The following is a 19248-nucleotide window of genomic DNA, read 5'->3' as shown; positions in this document are numbered from 1 at the left end:
AAATATAACTTTTATACATTAATAAACGAAATAATGATTAAATTATACATATAAATATATGTAAATGACTAATCATTTTTTTATAAATTGTTACAAATTTTTGAATAAAAATTCAACTTATACTTTGATATATAGGATTATATCAAGAGTAAATGAGATTATAAAATATCTATACTGCCGTTTGGATGGTCAATAGATTCCATGTCAATTTTATGTAGTATCTATCTATACAATGGAAAATAAAGCGAATTTATAAAAAGAACCCTGATCGCCAGACCCTGATCAGAAAGTTGGTCTACATTAGTTACAACTTGACGACAAGTTGTCATCAACTTATGGAAATGTCAATATTTGTGACTGCAGTAGGTTATCGCCAGTTTGCTGCCAACTTGGCTATCGGGGTGATTTCTTGAGAACGGTCTTCGATAGCTGGCGATAAGTTGTCATTGATCTATTGCCGTAATTTGTCATTAAGTTGAATACAATTAGTTGACGTCAACTTGACGGAAAATTTCTGTGTCAACTTGACGATAAGTGGCGGCGATAGATTGACGCCAATTTTCTGGGAAAGTTGAAGCCAAATTGTAGCTAACAGTTGCAAAGTGTGTAGTTGTCCTCAAATTGATTATTACTAACTGAGACCAAATTTTTGATGAGAATTATCCCAGGAAAACAGAGTTTCAGCTCAGAAATTGAAATAAAACTTTTGACATCTCGATGACGTACAGTATATATAAAAAATTTCAGTTCAACTTTTTAGCTCTCATATACGTAAAGTAACATGTGAATTCGACGTAAAGTTAAGGCTCTTATTTTACATCAAGTTTATATGTAATTTTACGTGTGCACTAGACGTCATCGAGATGTCAAATGTTTCATATCAATTTTTGAGTTAAAATGTTGATCATCTAGAAAGTCTTTATCGAATTCAATTTTTGATCTTACGTAAACGTGAAATATCTGTTTTAATTTGACTGTAGGTTGAGCTCAAATGGCTATTTGGGATTAAACTTTTGCTATTAGAGGTGAAGCTAACAAGTCTTACTTACTGTAATATTTTGCATTAGGACAAATTATATGTTAATTTTTGATAATTGCATTTTGATATAAATGTCCAGTGGCCTTATCATTACGATTATTAAATATATTTTTTATATAATATTTTTTTTTCTTTATAAATACATAGCTATCAGGGTCAGTATACACTAAAATGCTTCAAATGACATCTGATTTTTTTTATCATTTGTAGGTAATTTGTCATTTGGGAAGAGGAAAGGAATAAAATGTGGATAATTTTAAAACCTCATATTATTATTATATATTTTTTTTTATTATTAATTATTTCAACTTTTTCATAATTATTGTTTCGTATGATCTTGAAGTTAGCAGATAATTAAGAATTTTTTTTTTTTTTTTTTTTTTTTTTTTTTTTTTTTTTTTTCAACAACTTAATCAAAAAAAAAAAAGACAAAAAATATGCATACGTAGAAAATTAAAAAAACTATAAGTGCAATTTTTTTTAATATTTTTTTTTTTTATAATTTATCATTTTTAAAAATATGTAAAAACTATTAGAAGTCTGCGAACCTCAGTATCATTTGTTTAGTTCATAGGGTTATTTCTTTGTCTTTTTTTTATTCATAAATTTAGTTTATTATTTTTAATTATTACATGAGTATTAAAACGTATTTTCTTTATTTTTCGAAGTATAGAAATGATATTATAATAAATAAACATTATGTATTATTTTATATTATACGAACGATTTCTTCGAAAACAGTGAGTTGTTTGTTTACAAATCGGATTGTTGTTTTTCACTCTCGTTGGTATAAGTGAATACATGTGTCATTGTTGTGTGATGGAGAGTATTCAGTTTCTATGATTATATACTTGAATTTGAGTTTTGTGAGTAAGACAGAGAAAAATTTATGAGCCAATAGAAACGATGATTGAAACAAAACTTAAATATTTGATTGGTTAAAAATGAAGGAAGCGTAATACCCGAAATACTAACTCAGCTAACGTGTGAGATTAAATGTAAGATGTAACGCATAAATACAGTTGAATTTGATCCTTAAAGCTAACAGTCACGTTGATAGTTACGTCGTCAGTGCCGGTATAAGTTCGTTAAATATTTTTTTGTTATCAATAAATAATTTTTTCTAACAAAAATGCCAAAAAAAACACAAAGAAATGGGTTCTATTATTTTATGTTAGATTTTAAAAGAAGAGAGGAAAGAAAAGGAAATAAATTTAACGATTTGAGAGAAATTCAAGACAATCCTAAGTGTGATCAAGAATGGAAGGTAAGGAACAAAAGAATACTATTCTAATAAAAAATATTTATAAACTACCATTACTTCTTCAGTTAAATAATTTGAATATAAATAAATTAAAAATAAATACGCAAATGAATTTTTTTTTTTAACTAAAATTACTTATAAATTTTTATTACTTATTAATTAGTTTTTTTTTTGTTACTACTGATAAATTATTTTTTTGACAATCACTTTTTTAATGTAATTTTTTGGTTAAATTTAAGATAAAGAAATAAGTGAACAGTGGTTTTTTGTGTAGGCATTGTCTGTTGAAGAAAAAAAAAAGTACAATGATAAAGCAAAGAAAGACAAAGCAGGTGCTGCAGAAAAACGTACAGGTCTTGGAGAATCGGTAAAATTGCTTGAAAAACAACAAATTGAACAACAAAACTATGAAATAATGATGAAAGAATACATTAATAATAATATCGAACAAGCATATACTTTTGACCGTATGTAGTAACTTTACTTGAAATAATATTTTTCATTAACATTGTTTTTTTTTCTATGCTATTTATACCTATTTCTTTTCAGAACTTGATCTTATGTCATTTTATTTTATCCATGTCAACTGGTATTATACTAAAATAGATCTTAACAATGTTGTTGACTACATCCCCGCAGAATTCTCCGTGATTGAATTTTCTTTGAGTGATGGTATTAAAAGATGTTATCATGAGATCATTAAAATTGTAGTCGAGACAGGATATACTAGGGAAACTCTCGAACATAGTGAAACTACTCACAAAATTACTGCTTACAATCAAGGGGAAACAAGTGATTATAAAGATTTATATAATAAATTTTTTGACTTTATCTCTTGTGGAGATAGATCAATGAAAAAACTTCCACCTTTATATACATCAAGAAAAATGAAAACTGTTGTTCCTTGTCTTTTTGAACGTATGATAGCAGCTGCTGGTAAATGTTTGCTTTATTAACATTTATAATAGCATTGAACCAAAAAATGTTTATTAAATAATAATTAATGAATTTTCTTCCATGTGCTAGACGCTTCTAGAAATATCTTTGATTTATTTTCCTTGGAATATTTATTTGGTACATTGATGTTGCGTTTAAATGAAGAATTCCCAGAGTCAGGAAACCGTGCTTCTTTAGCAGAAGCAGAACTGGAGAAAGACGCCTTCGTTTGGACACCTAATATTGAATGTGCAGTGAGTATAGCGAGTAATGAAAATATAAACTGAAATTTTCTTTTTCTTTTGTTTGAATTTAACATCTTTTTTTTTTCTTTTACTTATTTTTTTGTTTTTTATATCCTAGTATCATAGTCGAGTTGCAGGAAGTGGACTATATTGCAGTCAATCTATTGTAACTCAATGGGCGTACACATTCTGTGATTATTGTTGTCCATTATTAAAGATTAAAATGATAAATGGAAAACACTGCCCTAATAATAATGATGATGAATCACTGTCGGCTAGTATGCATTCAATGCGTATAAAAGAAGATAGAATCGGCACACTTAAATCAAATACTGGGGTATAAATATTTTATTATTTATTTATATTATTAATATGAATTCATATTTAATGCTATTTCATTTATATTAATAAGGTTAGCGAATTATATCGTCTACAAGCTAGTTCACGGACGAGACAGGAGGACGAACAACGTAAAAAACAAGGACGTGATTTGACAATTATTGATTATAGTGAGATTGAGGAAGAGAAAACTTCAATTATTGTTCCTTCGGCTAGTGTATCGGCATCTAATTCAAGGGGAAAGGTAAATTAACCCCACGTTGTAATTTGATCATGTATTATTTTTAATTTATAAATATATATATATTTTTTTTAGCAACGACCACTTCGCTCTCCTATATCATTATCTGAAGTTTTCACCGGTTATTGTACTGATTCAACACCAACACTTGATGACGATAATTTTCCAGAAATTGGCGCTCGTAAATCAAAGTCACGTTCGAAAAAATAAAGTCAAGTCAATGAATTACAGAAAAAAAAAACTTCAGTTAGTTTTTATAAAACCATTTGATTCTTTATTTTCGTCATTAATGAATGGATTTTCATTGATAATCATTTAAATATAAAAACTCAAAGCTTAGTCCATAAGTATATTATAGAATTTAAAACGTATTATTTTCTGACATTCTCATATCTGAAATAAATTCATTTCTATAATTTATTTTCTTTAACATTACTTGATAATCCGGATATATTTTTATTTTTCTTCTATATCGATTGTATTTTATAAATTCATGGAGACAAAGATATATGAAAATGTATTAATGTAATCATTCAAATTCCACATAAACAATTTATAGAAGTTTTGCACTGCTTTCTAGCAAGTAACTACAGTTGTCATTATCATTCTATTAGGCTTACATGCGCTATAAATTATTTGCTATAAATGTTGGATGTACAGCTTTCATTCCAGAGAGAAAATGAAATGTGAATAAGAGATAAAAATAAAACATCTTCGATTAACCAATAAAATCCTGACTTCTTTTCTTTTATACTTTATTTCACAGATACAACATATAAATTTTTATTAAAATGAACAAAAAAGATTATTAAGTCAAAATTGATAAAATGATCACACAATTATAACATTTTTTTTTAATATACTAAATTTACTAGCAATATTTCAACAGTCAAACTTTTTTCATCCTTTGAAACATTTTTGTTAATAAAATTTTTCACCATTTTCAAATATTTTAATACATATTTGAAAAATTAACATTTTTTTTTTTTTAATAAAGAATTTAATCATTGCTTACATTAACGAGAACATATTAGCGTTGTTTAATATAGTATAATTTAATACAATTATATACAATAATTCCTAAGTGTGTAACAATCATAGTTTTAATTATATAATGTTTTTTCATTTATATTTTCCATTGTAAAATCTTCGAATATAATATAAAACTTTTTGGATGATGAGTTATAATAATAACACATCCATTACAAAAATTAATTTTTTATTACTTACTTATAATTTGAAAATTTCGATGTTGTACTAAATCAAATATTATCTATCTGCTTACACGTGCAGTTTGATGTTTATTTGTAGCAGTAAATTAGTTCAAGAAATTATAAAATTATTCGTTTTATTTTTTTTGCCCCTCAAAAAAATATTATTTTTTATGAGTTAGACAAATTCCTTAAATTTGAATTCGATGCTTGACTTAAGTATATATTTTTATTCGTGCGTGTGGTTTAAATCTGTGATTAGTAATGTCGATATACAATTTTTATAGTAGATATACTTATAAATATATGAATTCAAGTTTTAACATAAATTTCTGATTAAAAAACTGGGCCTTAGTGTTGTCAAATTACATTTTATCATTGTTTTTATTGAACGTTATGGAAATTTGTTTCTTATGTCTATGGTAGTTAAGTAACACATTTAATTAAGTATACTTTTATTTTATGAAAGTAAAAGATTGCTACAGAAAAAATTAGATAGAATAAAGAATGATGGAAAAGAACATGTTAAGGTAGCGGAAAAGTACACTCGGGCGCAGTAAATGACTCTTCCATCCTACGACGGTGGTAAATTTATTTCTTCCTCTATTTTCTCACACTTATAAAGGTGATTTCAAATCCACACGTCTTGTATATTTATTAGACTTTTATTATAATCTCTTGTGCAATAACCTCGACATATATTCATTATTATTATTTATTGATTTTCCATAAGTATAATACAGAAATATTTGTGATTGGTATATATTTATACATATATATTTTTCTTAATTATTTGACTTGATTTATAATTATCAGTTAAATGTGTAAAATACTTTTTATAAAAGTTAATATTTTAATATGTAAATTTTTAAAAACTGATGAGAAAGTATAGTTGATTAAAATTCCATATTTTTTTTGTGTTTCTTAATACTTTTTTAAATTTTTTATAACTTTAAATAAAATAAATATTTTTCTGATTAATTTTTTTCATGAAAAAAAAAAAAATCTTTACTCTATGTTTTGCAGAAAAAAAAAATTCCACTAAGCAATCTGATTTTTAATAAACTTTCGAACGATTTTTACCTTCACTTTACGAGATTTTATCCAAATTAATTATTTTTACATCATCCTTTCCATCACGTTTATGTTTATATATATATATAATTGAGAAAAAAGTCAACAAATAAAAACAAAGAGAAAAAAAAAGTAGAAAGTTTCATCGAAATTAAGACATCAAATGATAACACCTTTATAATTTTTTTTTTTCCTATTTTTTTTACGTCAAGTTTTGTGACAAGGACATGTAGGGGAGCTCGATCCATTTGTTTCCTAAATAATTCCCATGAGTGTCTTCCAACGTTTGCTGACGAAGTCACTATATGTATAAATCGATATCACATACAATAATCATCATATTTGTTTTCTCTACTACATATTGACTGGTATACTGACATCGAAAATTTTTTTTCGGCTCGCTTAAATATACTGTATAACTTTACGGTGAAATTGGGAAGAGCGAGGGGGTAAATTCGTCTCAGTTTGAGAGTACTTGAGTCATTTCTAGACGCTCTAGAAATGGAAAAAAGTCTGCTACCAATTTAAGTGCTGGATTAATTATTCACTATATTTTAAGTAGTCCCCATTGTCCCTCTTTAGGTGTCCGACGTTTCCACGGGCTAGAAAAAAATAGAGAACACTTGTTAACTCTCAGAGCTTATTTAAATTTTCTGATGATTCTGTATTTATGAATATTCAAAGCAACTTTATTTTTTGATAAAAAAATTCATTGAACGAAAATTTATAACGAAGTGATACAATGCAACACAAAGTCGTTATATATGTATGTATATATGTATATAAAATGAAAACGAAATTATTTTTTGTAACTTAGGAAGGGTCTATATTAATTTTTGTCCAAGCTTTTCATTCAAACGAAACCTCTAAATGCAAAATTAAGGACTAGACTCGATGCATTACTCTATAATATAGCGATTTACTTTTTCATTTTTTAAAAATCTTCATTTTTTTATAAGAAAAATGTGGACAAAGTTTTTATTTACTGCGCAAGTACAACAAGGATAGTACAAAGAAAAAAAAGGGTTTTTTGGTGTAAAAAATGTTTACTCACCCTAAAAAAATTGTTCGCATTATAAATTGTAAACAAAAATTTTCTTAAGGTAATAAAAAATTTTCTTGGAGCAAGAAACAACGATGTTTTCGAGCTCAAGGGGCTCGAAAACAGCGGGAAGTTTTAGGGCTGGCTCGCAGGGTCAATCGATAGACATTTTTTTTTTTTTTTTTTTTTTTTTTATTTAATATCTATTTTTCTTTATTTTTTTTTTTTTTTTTTTTTTTTCTATAAATTTTTTCTTTTCTTACTAATGAAGCTATGTAAAGATGATCGGTATGTACTTAAGTATCCGTCATGATGCAGTTTTATTTACAAAATAATTACCGGTGAATAGCGGCGAATTCAAAATATATACTCGGGTAAATGGGATCCCATTTTTCAACTCTAAAATATGCTAATATAATTCAAAATTTAAAGCAAATGCTCGTTATCTTCATAAGCATCCGCCATGAAGGGGTTATTTTTGAAAAGAACTCATAAAAAAGGATTGCAGTTAAGTTAAATATGTAAATATTCTCATTTAATTTCCAAAATACGTCCGTTTTTAAAATATGAGACCTTCAGATTTGAACTTTGGAACGAATGTTCCTCACACTTACAGAAGAAGCTCTTTAACTACGGCCATGAAGGGATCGCAATTCCTGGAATTAAAATTACAAAATACAAAGTAGATAGACGAATACTTCTTCCACTTTTTTTTGTTAATAATGAAGGAAGGTGATTCAAAGTTAATAAGTGTAGAAATTGGAGAGATTCCACTGTAAAAGAATTCGTCATTGCTAATATTTTTGCGAAAATCAACTTTGAAGGGGATTGCGGGGGCGTCAACGATAAAAAATTCACGTTATATTTAACTAATCAACCTACACATTTGAACTTTAAAACAAAAATAATCTTTTCACTCAGAAGCATCGACTATTGCTTGAGAAATGTCCATTTTTTACAATTTATTTCATCTCCTTAATCGGATTTTGGAATTGATTTAGGGTAAATGCACCAATTATTGACCGATTAAGGTTTTTTTTTATAATAAGCTATAAAATAAGTATTAAGTTATTAGCTGAAATTAATAATGGATTTTATTAAAGTTAAATACTTGATTATATATGATTTCATTCTATTTTTATTAACAATTATCGAAAATATATAAATTTTATTGTTTAATTGTTCATTTATCAAAATCATCAATTATTGATCGGGGGAACCTAATAAATGAGCGACTGTTCTCCAATTAATTAAACGCTGAAATAAATTAATTTTTACTCAAACTATATGTATGTAATAGACTTTATTTAGTATTTTTGAAGCATTGATCAAATTTTTGGAACTTTTAAACCTGTTTCTGAGAAAAAAAGAATTTTTTTTTCTGAAACACTCTAATATATATATAAGGAAGGGAGGAACAAAAGGGCGTGCTTAAGAAAATATCAAGTTTTCAAGGATTCAAATACACTGAATCTTTTTTTTTTTAATGATATTTCAAGTAACCCAGAGAGAAAAGTAAGACGAGCCTAGGCTTAGCTCGAGTATGTAGAATCTTGGCCCAAGCTTGTAAACCAGCCTGGATAGGACTCTGAAATGATAGCACGGGGCCAGGCTTAGTTCATTAACCTCGTAGAATTTATGATATCATTAACGTTTAAATTATCTAAAGGAAGTAAATGATTAATGTGAAAAAAACTTGGTGAAAATTCTCCTGGGCTCCGGGCGCGAACTGCCGTCCTTCTGATGACTGGGTCTGAATGATAGCTACTTGACGAACCTACTTTTGACAAAAAAGAAATGGATAAAAGCCAAAGAATCGCTCCTTATGCGATTTTTGGCAAAATCGATAATTTTAAAGCTTCGGAACACAAAGAAAGAAAAACCGCAGCGCTTTGAAATTTTCAGGGTTTCTTCAGGACATTTTGAGGTTGAAAAAAAAACCGACGGTATCCTTTGTTCATCCGATAACTCAGCGCCAAATTGTCGTAGAGACTTTTTGAGGCCGGCAAATTAAAGGGCATAAAATTTCCTAAAAGAGTCATAAGGTCAGATTATCAAAAAAAAAATTTATTGAAGCCTATAGACTTGTTGAAAGACGACCAAAAATATGGAAAAATTTTTTTTGTCGGTTTTCTTAGAATTTTTCTGGAACCATGCATGATAAAAAAATTTGAAGTCCAGATCTGAAAACTAGAAACTTGAGGTTCCAATTTCCTTCTTTATTTTTTACTCTGCGACTATTTTCCACCAAGTTACAGCATGTTGAAAATCATCCAAAAATTTCGAATTTTTTTTATATCCCTTAATTTTTGTGACCAGTGTATAAAAACGGTTGAAAACAATGAAAAATTTTATTTCATGTTTATTATTGATGATCTACAAGATAAAGGATAATAAATAAAAAGAATTAAATAAAGTTTTTATGAGCTCAACAAGTTTATCTAAAAATTTTCTGCAAAAATAAGATTTTGTGGCACGATATCTCTTGAATGAATTAACTTATTCAAAACAATCCTGCAGTAATTGAAAAGATTTATTACACCTCAGAGTTAATAAGATTAACATCAAACTATTTAAATATTTCTGCCGTTATTTCACGCGGAAAAAAGACAACACTGAAAATAACAAGATATAGTAAACACTAGTTCCTTGAAAGCAATACTGTAAAAGTCGCAGACTATACTGTAACTGTTAAAATTTGTGAAGCAATGAAAATAATGAATTTAGAGTAGTAACTTTTACAGTTTTAAATGTAGTTTGAGCAAAATTTAATTGAAAAATGGTATTGATTTTTTACTTTGGAATTTTTTCTTGTTCAATAACCAGTAGTGTTAAGAACTGTAGGAATTAAAATTTTTCAGTGATGTGCTTTTTGCAATATTGAATAACGTAGTTGATGAAATTCTTAAATCGAAAAATGATTAAAATTTCTATAAGTTGTAAACAATAGATTTTAGCGTCTTGTTGACTCATAAAACTTTTTACTGAATAACATTAAATTTACGTCGAAATTGTTACAATTCACTTCTAGGTCTTTATCGTTTGTTCAATAGTTCATGCGCTAAAAGAAAAAAAAGTCATAGTTCTTATATTTAATATTAATACATCACAGAAAAAAATGAATCGTCAAAGTGTTAAAAAAGGCATGTGTTAAAATTTTGAGTGTTGAGTTTTTAACACTTTTGTGTGTCAATTTAATACACACTATCTATTTTGTCTAAACTTTCGCAATCGATTGATTTTTTAATACATAAAAATGTTATTTTATACGAAAGTAAAACTTTTTATATGTTACTGTCAAATCAACACACAAAATATGTTAAAAATCCGAGTAAAAAAAAATTATACATAATTTATATAAAACTATATATGATTCATATAAAATTATATATAATTACACAGAATTACATATAATAGTTAAGAAATACGAAAACAAAAAATTATTTATCTTAGTTTTTTGAAGTTTTTCAAAAACAATAACTTGATCAATCAATTCTAAACTTTAATCAGCTCTGAATTTAATAAAATATGTCAATTGACACATTGAACGTCAAAATCGGTTGATTAGTTTTAAAGATATCGGCGTCGAAAAGTCTAAAAAATAAAATTTTATGTTGCACAGTAAAAAAGGATTCATCAAAATCAATGCATATCGTGTGTAAAACGAACGTTTTATACCTATTTATACCATTTTAACATGTGAGTGTTACACCCGAAAATAAAGAAAATGAAGAAAAAAAATTGCCCTTTGTTTTATTTTCGACCAAGTCACAGGCTTTTGAAATAGCGATGTACGTTAGATTTATTTTTCGAAAGCCTGTGACTTGGTCAAAAATATAGCAAAGAGCATTTTTTTTTTCATTATCTTTTTTATAAGGAGTAGTTTTCAAAAAAAATTACAATGAAATTATTTATAGGTATTTTCTATTTTTTTCTCTCACTTTTGAAAAAAAATCCAAATTTTTTCGAGGATCACCAGTTTCAATTAATTTTTTCGTCTCAATTTTTGAAACTCTGAAATCGTCGAAACATTCTCAAAAATTTCCAGAGTGATGTTTTGTAAAATAAGCCTAACTGGGCAACAACTTTTTTTTCAATTGATAAAAAAAAAATAGAAGGAAAAGTCCGCTCACTCTGGGATTGGCAGGACAAATTGCAGAATTAATTGAAGTTTTTTTTAGATATTCCAAAAATAAACTTTTTTCAAAAATGTTTTTTTTTGGATAACTTTTTATGTTCTCGATGGATTGATTTCAAAATCAACTGGGCTCTGAAGCTTCATAAGCCGCGTCGAATGCTACCTCACACATTGAAATCGGTCAATACTTTCAAGAGAAACCGTTGTCGAAAGAATTAAAAAAAAAAATTTTTTTAGTATTTTGAAAATTTCTCAAAAACGACTTGATAAATCAATTTCAAAATCTGATTAGTTGTAGAACTGAATAAAACGTGTCGATTGCCACCTTGAAAGTCTCCAACGGTTTATTCGTTCGAGAGATATCGTTTGAGAATAAATGGTAAAAAACGTTTTTTTTTCGAAAACAAAGGCATACAAAAGTATTTTCGAACTCGAAGAGCTCAAAAATGTATTCTCAACAATGATTTCGAACTCAAGGAGCTCGAAAGCAGCGGGAAGTTTTGGGGCTGGCCCGCATGGTCAACCGACAGACCGATTTTTTTTGAAAAGTACATTCAAAGACAAAAATTTTGAAAAAAAAAAAAAAAAAAAAAACGTCCCAATTAGTCAATTTTTGAAGGAGTTATAGATATTTAAGAAAATAAAAGCCTTATTTTTGAAAAACTCATAACTTTTTTTGGGTTGAGTAATAAATTTGAAAATTTTCTGAAAAATGATTTTAATGGGGTAGAAAAGGAAAAAAAATTTCAGCCAAATCGAAAGGAGTCGGGGTCAAACGTGGTCGATTTGGCGTGGAATGCCTCATATACAAACAAAAGAATTGAAATTATTGAAAAGAATTCGAATTTCATCATTTTTAATTCTTTTTAATCAATATTTTTAAACAAGGTTAGAATAAATTTAGGTTACGTCAAATTTTTTAAGAATTGTTATAAGTTATAACTATATCTTATTGAACACTCTCTAAAATTCATAAAATTTTGTATTATGAAAGAATAAAGTAGTATAATTTATAAATTATTTTCCAAATCAATAAGCTTATGATAGTTTAATTGATATTGTCTTTGAGCGGCTATAGGTCCATGTATTGATCGAGTAATGGTACATCACAACTTTTACTGAACGACTATGGGTACACTCAAAGGACCTTATTTAATAAATTAATAATAATTAATTATCAACATTATTCTTCAAACTAAAATGTTATTCTACCACTTGAAACTTCAAAAAATAACTAGAGAAAAAAAATATGGTTTTTCATTTTATTTATGAATTTATATTGAGTGATTTAATTTCACTCTAATAAAAAGTGAGCGATTATAGGAGCTTTTACTTTACGAGCAAAAATTAATTAAGAAATATGTATGTTCAATTCGTTTAAATAATAACTAATTGTTTTAAGCAGAGTTTGAAATTTTTAAAAATAAAGTTGAAAATCTTTCTTTCATGTTTGAATTTTTTACAATATTTCCGTCGGAAATAATTTGCCAATAGCAAACAGCCAGAGCGATCAAGCAACGTTGCACTCTCAAAAGCATTGCTGCGATTCCCTCATCACTTGACCAAAAGTCGTTAGGTCGTGTTTGTTGACCAATAGGGTTAAAATCAGACCAATTTTTCGTTTTTATGGTCCTTCGATCGCCACATTATGAAATGCATCTCGTTCTTTAATTTAAGTAACATTATCCACAGAAAAATTGAAAAAACAGCGTTTTTACCGTTTTTCTTTGATATATATATATACATATTAATGCTTAAATCCTGATTTTGATCATTTACATTGATTTTGCATGAATGCATTTATTTTATTGAATATAATCGGGAATAAACATTTAAAAAACGCTTGTTTATGATGTAACTATTTTGGATTCTAAAATTTTCAAATTACAAAATAAAATGTAACTTGTTCGAGCTTGAAAAGCTCATAAAAAAAACAATTGCATGCAGGAGTATTTTCGAGCTTGAAAATGTATTCACACTGATGTTGTCGAGCTACTTGGGCTTGAAAACAGCGAACAGTTTCGAGGCTGGTTTGTAGGGTCAACCGTTACCCAGTTTTTTTTTTTTTTAGCTTTTCAGAAATCTTTCAGGAACAACTTGATTAATCGATTTTAATTCCCCGAGCACCTCTGTACTGTGATTTGGCTTGAATAATTAGAGTGTAACAAGCTTGGGAAAGTAGAAAATCTATCAGGCGATGAACAAGCGGATAATTGCTTTGTTGGGAACCCGAAAGAAACAAGTCGAGGGACCCCTTTACATAGAGTATGGGAAGAACTTACGCCCCACCACTAATCCTACGCAAGCATGTTGACCAGCGTTAGGAGCCTGGTACCACGGTGGGCCTTTCCAAGCTCACCTTGACCAGAGTCTTTTTATTTTCAGAGATGGCCCTGTTTAGAAAATCTCATAAAATCCAATAGATTCTCATGCATTCCTATAGAGATTTTATAAGAATAAATGAGTTCTATGAGAAGTGCTATAGTTAAGTATAGGACCTTAAACATACAGTTATAAGAATCTATCGGATTTTTTAAGCAGGGGGGAGCAGTGCTTGGCTTGAGAGAAGTAAGACTCGTGGTGGTTGTGGTTAGATACCACGCGCAATGAGGATTTTTGATTATACCTCCGGTTAATGTCCACCTTAGTCGATTATTTTCGACTAAGAGTGTCGTCTGGGTGGTAAATTGGAACACCCTGCAACGCGTGTATGCTCAAAAGGGTGAGCAAACGACCTCCGGTCGGCGGAGGTGGACTTGGGTTCCGTTACATTAATTAATAGATTAATCGATTCTAATTAGTTCTATACACGCAGGGAATTTTATAGTATTTTTTACATAAACAATTTATAGAAAAATTACGATTTCATAGTAATATGAGGACAGTAAGGAATTCTTGACAAAGCAACAGATTAAATTTTATTCAAGAAATTTTAATTTCTTAATTTGTTGCTTTATCAAAATTATAATGCAGCTTGTAAATTCTGTTCGATGTATTTTAAGAATTTCTTCGTTATCGGTAATTTGTACAATAATTCCATACTGTCCTCATATTACTATGACATTGTAATTTTTATATGAATTTTTGATGTAAAAAATACCGTAAAATTATCTGCTTGTAGAACTCAATAAAGTATGTTAAATGCTACCTTTTAAAAAGATTTCTTAATATTTAAGAAATCATATCTTAAACATCATTTTTTTGTATTCAACAAATATTTCTTACTATTAAAGGACGCAACTCTCATTTTTATAAATAATATAACTTTGTGTCATACTATTTATAAAAAAAGTTTTTTAATAATTTTTTATTTTATGAATCAATATAATGGGAACATAATACAAGAAAATGCCCATGAGCAAAATACAGCAGAAACTAGTGCAGTGTAGTTGAGCTAAAGATTTACATGACATCGATATTTTAATCATTTTGTGTGTAGTAAAGAGGTAGGGAAGGTACATCTATGACTGTATATGACCAACTAAGGAACATATTGTTACAATATAATTTATCTTTTAATAATACAACTCTCTTTAATTCTTGGAACAAGGAACATATATTAATTTTACAAGGCACAGCTTACACTCATTCCAAGTCAAAATTTCTGACTTGTTAACATAACGTGAGTAAAGTTGCCTAACTTTGTAACTGAAAGAAGTTAAGAGTCGAGTAAAAAATTAAACTTCATACCCCACAAAGCAAGGAAGGATTTTGTTTGACGTTTTTTGGTAGACCTGCAAGATGTCTAATTATGATGTTCATGAATTCTTATTATATCGTCTACGAAAAAGTTGAAAAATTACTGTTTTTTACGTTTTTCTCGAATATTTCATGCTTTAACGATCCTATCTGATTTAAATCTCACTTCACTCATCATTTAAATAACTTCCATTGATTTTTGTTCACGTATATTTATTTTATCAAAAAAAATCGTTAACAAAACTTTAGGAATTGCATTTTTTTTTAGTCATTTTCTATTTTTTTAATTTTATCAGCTCAATATATCTATGTGTTATAACTTTTTTTGAGCTTGTTTTCAAAAATGTATTATATATATGAGAATGTTTTTGAGTTCCTCAAACCCAACAACCCTTTATGAAAAGAAACGATTTGAAATGATTAAAAACGAAAAGTTTTAAATACTTTTTAATGCTTTTGAATATTTTGAGTACTTTGGAATCGCCTTTCTTATAGGCATTTAACATTACAAAACGTTTCGAATCATTTTTTTAAATCAGGGACAGCAGAATGTAGAAAGTTTTGAAGATGATTTGTAGGGTTAATAGTTTTCCTGTTTTTTTTTAACTTCCCGCTAAGAAGAATGAAAATTTTTAGAAAAAAAGGAAAGATTGATTTCGGTCGAATTTTTGAAAACCAAATGTTAAGCAGATCTCAACGTTTTGACGTCGTAGGAATTTATTGTGACTATTTTCAAGATGATGTCTGGGTGTTAAATAACCGTTTTATAAATTGATTTTATTCAGTTATTCTGACTATAAACGCGGTATAAATGTCAAAAAATGGAAGTTTATAAGCCAGATAAAACGTCAGTGAATTCATTAAACGGATGCAATTAAATTACTGCGTCAAAGTGCGCTATATATATATAAAATTCGACTAAATGCTTTTTTACTTTCAATTTTAAATGAATAAATAATTTTCTTTTTACTAATTTGACCCACTAATGAAAATACGAAGGATCAAATTTGATAAGGTTCGAAAAAATTTTTGACAAATATTTTATTTAAAAAATCAATAAAATCCCTATATCACGTCAATGAAGAACTTGAGCCACTTAACTAAAAGGACTTTTTTTTGTAGAGAATCAAATTCCCTAAAAAATCGTTGTCTTCATTTTTACTTTAAATTTTCTTATTTATTCAATATTAACTAAAAACCCAAATCATTATTAATAAAATGATTTCCAGAACTAATATAGGAAAAACAATTAGAATCCCAGTAAAACTGCTGAGGAGATTTCTGAAGAGTACTAAATTACGTACAAAATGTCGTAAATAGCGATCCGATAACTTGGAATGCGGTTGAACTATAGAGAGTTTAACAAAATCCTAATTTTTCCATGTATTTTAAATGGGAAAACTTCAAATCAAATGTAAAGTACTTGGAATGTCCACAACATTATTTTGAAGTAGGAGTGACAAAAAAAAAGTCGTTCCAACCAGACCACCCGAATATATATATATATATATATATATATATATATATATATATATATTAGGGTGTTCCAAAAAAAATCAATCATTTTTTTTTGACTCTCACTCGGAAAATTGGTTGGTCAGCCCTAAAAAAAAATTCAGTCAAAATTTCAGCCCTTAATTTTAATTTTAAGAGGTCCATCATCGATCTCAAAGTTTTCCTATTTAAATAACATAGGAAAACTTTTTTTTACATTATTTATGGCTGCAAACTGTGAAGACTTTTTTTTTGGGCATTATTGATCAGTGAACCTTCTTAAGCAATAAATTGTCTTTAAATAAGTCCAAAGAATCAAATCTGTGTCCTCAATATTTCGTCTATTAATGACGTTAGAATATGCAAATTTTACAAAAATTCGTTATTTTTACTTATGGAGACTAAACTGTTGGTTGTACATAAAAAAGTTAAATAGTAATTTTGTAGTAAAAATAATCCTCTACAAGAATGCCATTAAGAACTTTTTTGTATAAGAACAGTTCAATAGTTATGAGCTCTGGAAGTCTTATTCTTTAAATTGCACGACTCATGATGCGAAGCATCAGAGTGCTTTACGATCGAAAAATTTTTTTCGTCTCACTTCGGCAACTATTTGAATTATTATACCTTTGTTGATTTACGGAATTAAGATAAGTTGCACACCATTCTGAAGATAATTTAATGGAGATTAATTCCATACTTTTCAAATATTTATTTAGTTCAATAAAAACCGAAAAAATCCAGTAATTGAAACAATTTTTTTTTTTTAAATTCTTTGAAAGAATTGTAGATCCCCTATTGAAAATGGCTAGGTAATTCAGTGTCGTTTAATTACAATTAATAAAAGAATAAAAAGGCTGTATAACTACATATATATATCTATGTAAAATTAACATGGATGGTGATATATCTATACCTTATACGTACATTTATTCCACCAGGGGCGCTTGCACATTACCGTCCTAGTATATCTGTTTTTTTTTTTGTGTTACTTATTGCTAATTGGTAAGCCTGAATTTTTTCAATTCAATTCTTTTTTTTTATTTGTTTTTATTTATATATATATATTTTTTTTTTTGTTATTAATCGAGATATTTTAAGAAAATTCTTTTATAATTATAAAAAATTACTAATATAATTAAAAAAAAAAAAAAAAAGACAGATTTTAAATTTATTCGTGCTTCCCGCCATTTTTTGTTATTATTTTATTATTTCATAATAAATGAGCGTTATGAGTCGTGCACTTTTGGATTTTCCAAATTTTATTTACTTATACAAATTGAAATATTGACTATAAAATAAAGTTGAGTGGTGATATTGTAGTCCATTTGAGTTTCTACTAAATTTTCTTTATTAAATTTTCTGTATGATGAACATTAATTGTAGATGAAAAACATCATCTTTATTATAAAATTTTTTTAAATAAATACTATATATTTGTTAAATAACTATGAGTTCTAATATTGATGTTATTTAAAATTAATCCTACAAACAGTAAAAAAAAATCATTTAAATAAAATAAGGTAAGAAATTTGTTTTTTCTATTCTGTACACACTCCGAGAAAGTAATCTTAAAATGTTAAAAAAAAATCAAAATTTTTACATAACTCAAAGTAAAAATTACAACATATTATTTAGAATAATAATATTTGTTGATTATAAAAATTACTGCATTTAAGAAAAAGTTTACTAACGATAAAACGAAAACTATAATGTACCAATCATTTTTACTTTTGTATCTAGTAAATACTATTTAACACGCTTTGTGAAAGATATATTCTGACGAGTAGTTTTTACAATCCAGATAGTAATTTCATCTTTACTACCTACTGACGAACAGGACTTAAATACACACATATAAATACATAGGTTGAATAGGGAATCACTTTTACGAGACGAACATACTCACACACTCACACACATACGTATATAAACGTGGAATAATATATAATAAAAGCTTGAAAAAAAAAATTATTTGCCTGGTGTTGGGATTGAAACTCGGCACTCACTGTTTCTTCACACTCTGACCAAGTACGTTGACAGCTCAGCCACAATGACCATTATAAATTCTGAGTTTATAGTAAGTATATGGGTAGGATACATCAATGGCATCATATACCTTGAACTAAAAATTACAATCTCAAATAATAATTTCATCTCCCGGAGTAGCTATTTGTCTTACCGACATTTTAAAATGTACTCTACCTAGGTAAAATTACGTTAGAGATGTAATATTTATCAACTACGAAACAAAAGTTATGACTAATGTACTAATTTTTAATACTTTTATTAATGATTTCTACTTTTTGTAAGATTGAAATATTTTTCTATAAATAAGTAAATATTGATTTTTTCTCAGCGAAAATTTAACGAAGCTTCAATGTAATTTTTACAGTTAACTTGAATTTTTTACAAATGATAGTAATGGATAATTTTAAATGGATATTGTAATGTTTCATTTTAGATAACATTTTTTAATATCTAATGATAACTATTATAAAATTTTTAATCAATTTTTAGTTAATA

The 19248-nt window shown here is 27.5% G+C and overlaps 2 protein-coding genes across 2 annotated transcripts in view; one reads left to right on the top strand and one right to left on the bottom strand.

Moving 5' to 3' along the window:
* Positions 1-1843: 1843 nt before the first annotated feature.
* LOC103573839 (protein maelstrom homolog) lies at positions 1844-4823 on the top strand. Its single transcript, XM_008553075.3, has 7 exons — positions 1844-2306; positions 2578-2770; positions 2853-3239; positions 3330-3493; positions 3603-3821; positions 3897-4067; positions 4140-4823. The coding sequence occupies exons 1-7, from the start codon at positions 2172-2174 to the stop codon at positions 4272-4274; spliced, it is 1404 nt and encodes a 467-aa protein (XP_008551297.1). The 5' UTR covers positions 1844-2171; the 3' UTR covers positions 4275-4823.
* Positions 4824-6298: 1475 nt separating this feature from the next.
* The window catches only part of LOC103577584 (G-protein coupled receptor dmsr-1), a 47917-nt gene continuing 34967 nt past the window's right edge, over positions 6299-19248 (bottom strand). Inside the window, exon 3 of the mRNA XM_014443544.2 lies at positions 6299-6951. The gene's annotated coding sequence lies outside the window, so the exon portion shown is untranslated. The remainder of the gene's footprint in view (positions 6952-19248) is intronic.

Source organism: Microplitis demolitor, chromosome 5 (assembly GCF_026212275.2).
Source record: "Microplitis demolitor isolate Queensland-Clemson2020A chromosome 5, iyMicDemo2.1a, whole genome shotgun sequence".
In the NCBI taxonomy this organism is placed as follows: Eukaryota; Metazoa; Arthropoda; class Insecta; order Hymenoptera; family Braconidae; genus Microplitis; species Microplitis demolitor.
Note: the sequence above shows the minus strand (reverse complement) of the source record. Positions and strands in the feature narration are given on the sequence as shown.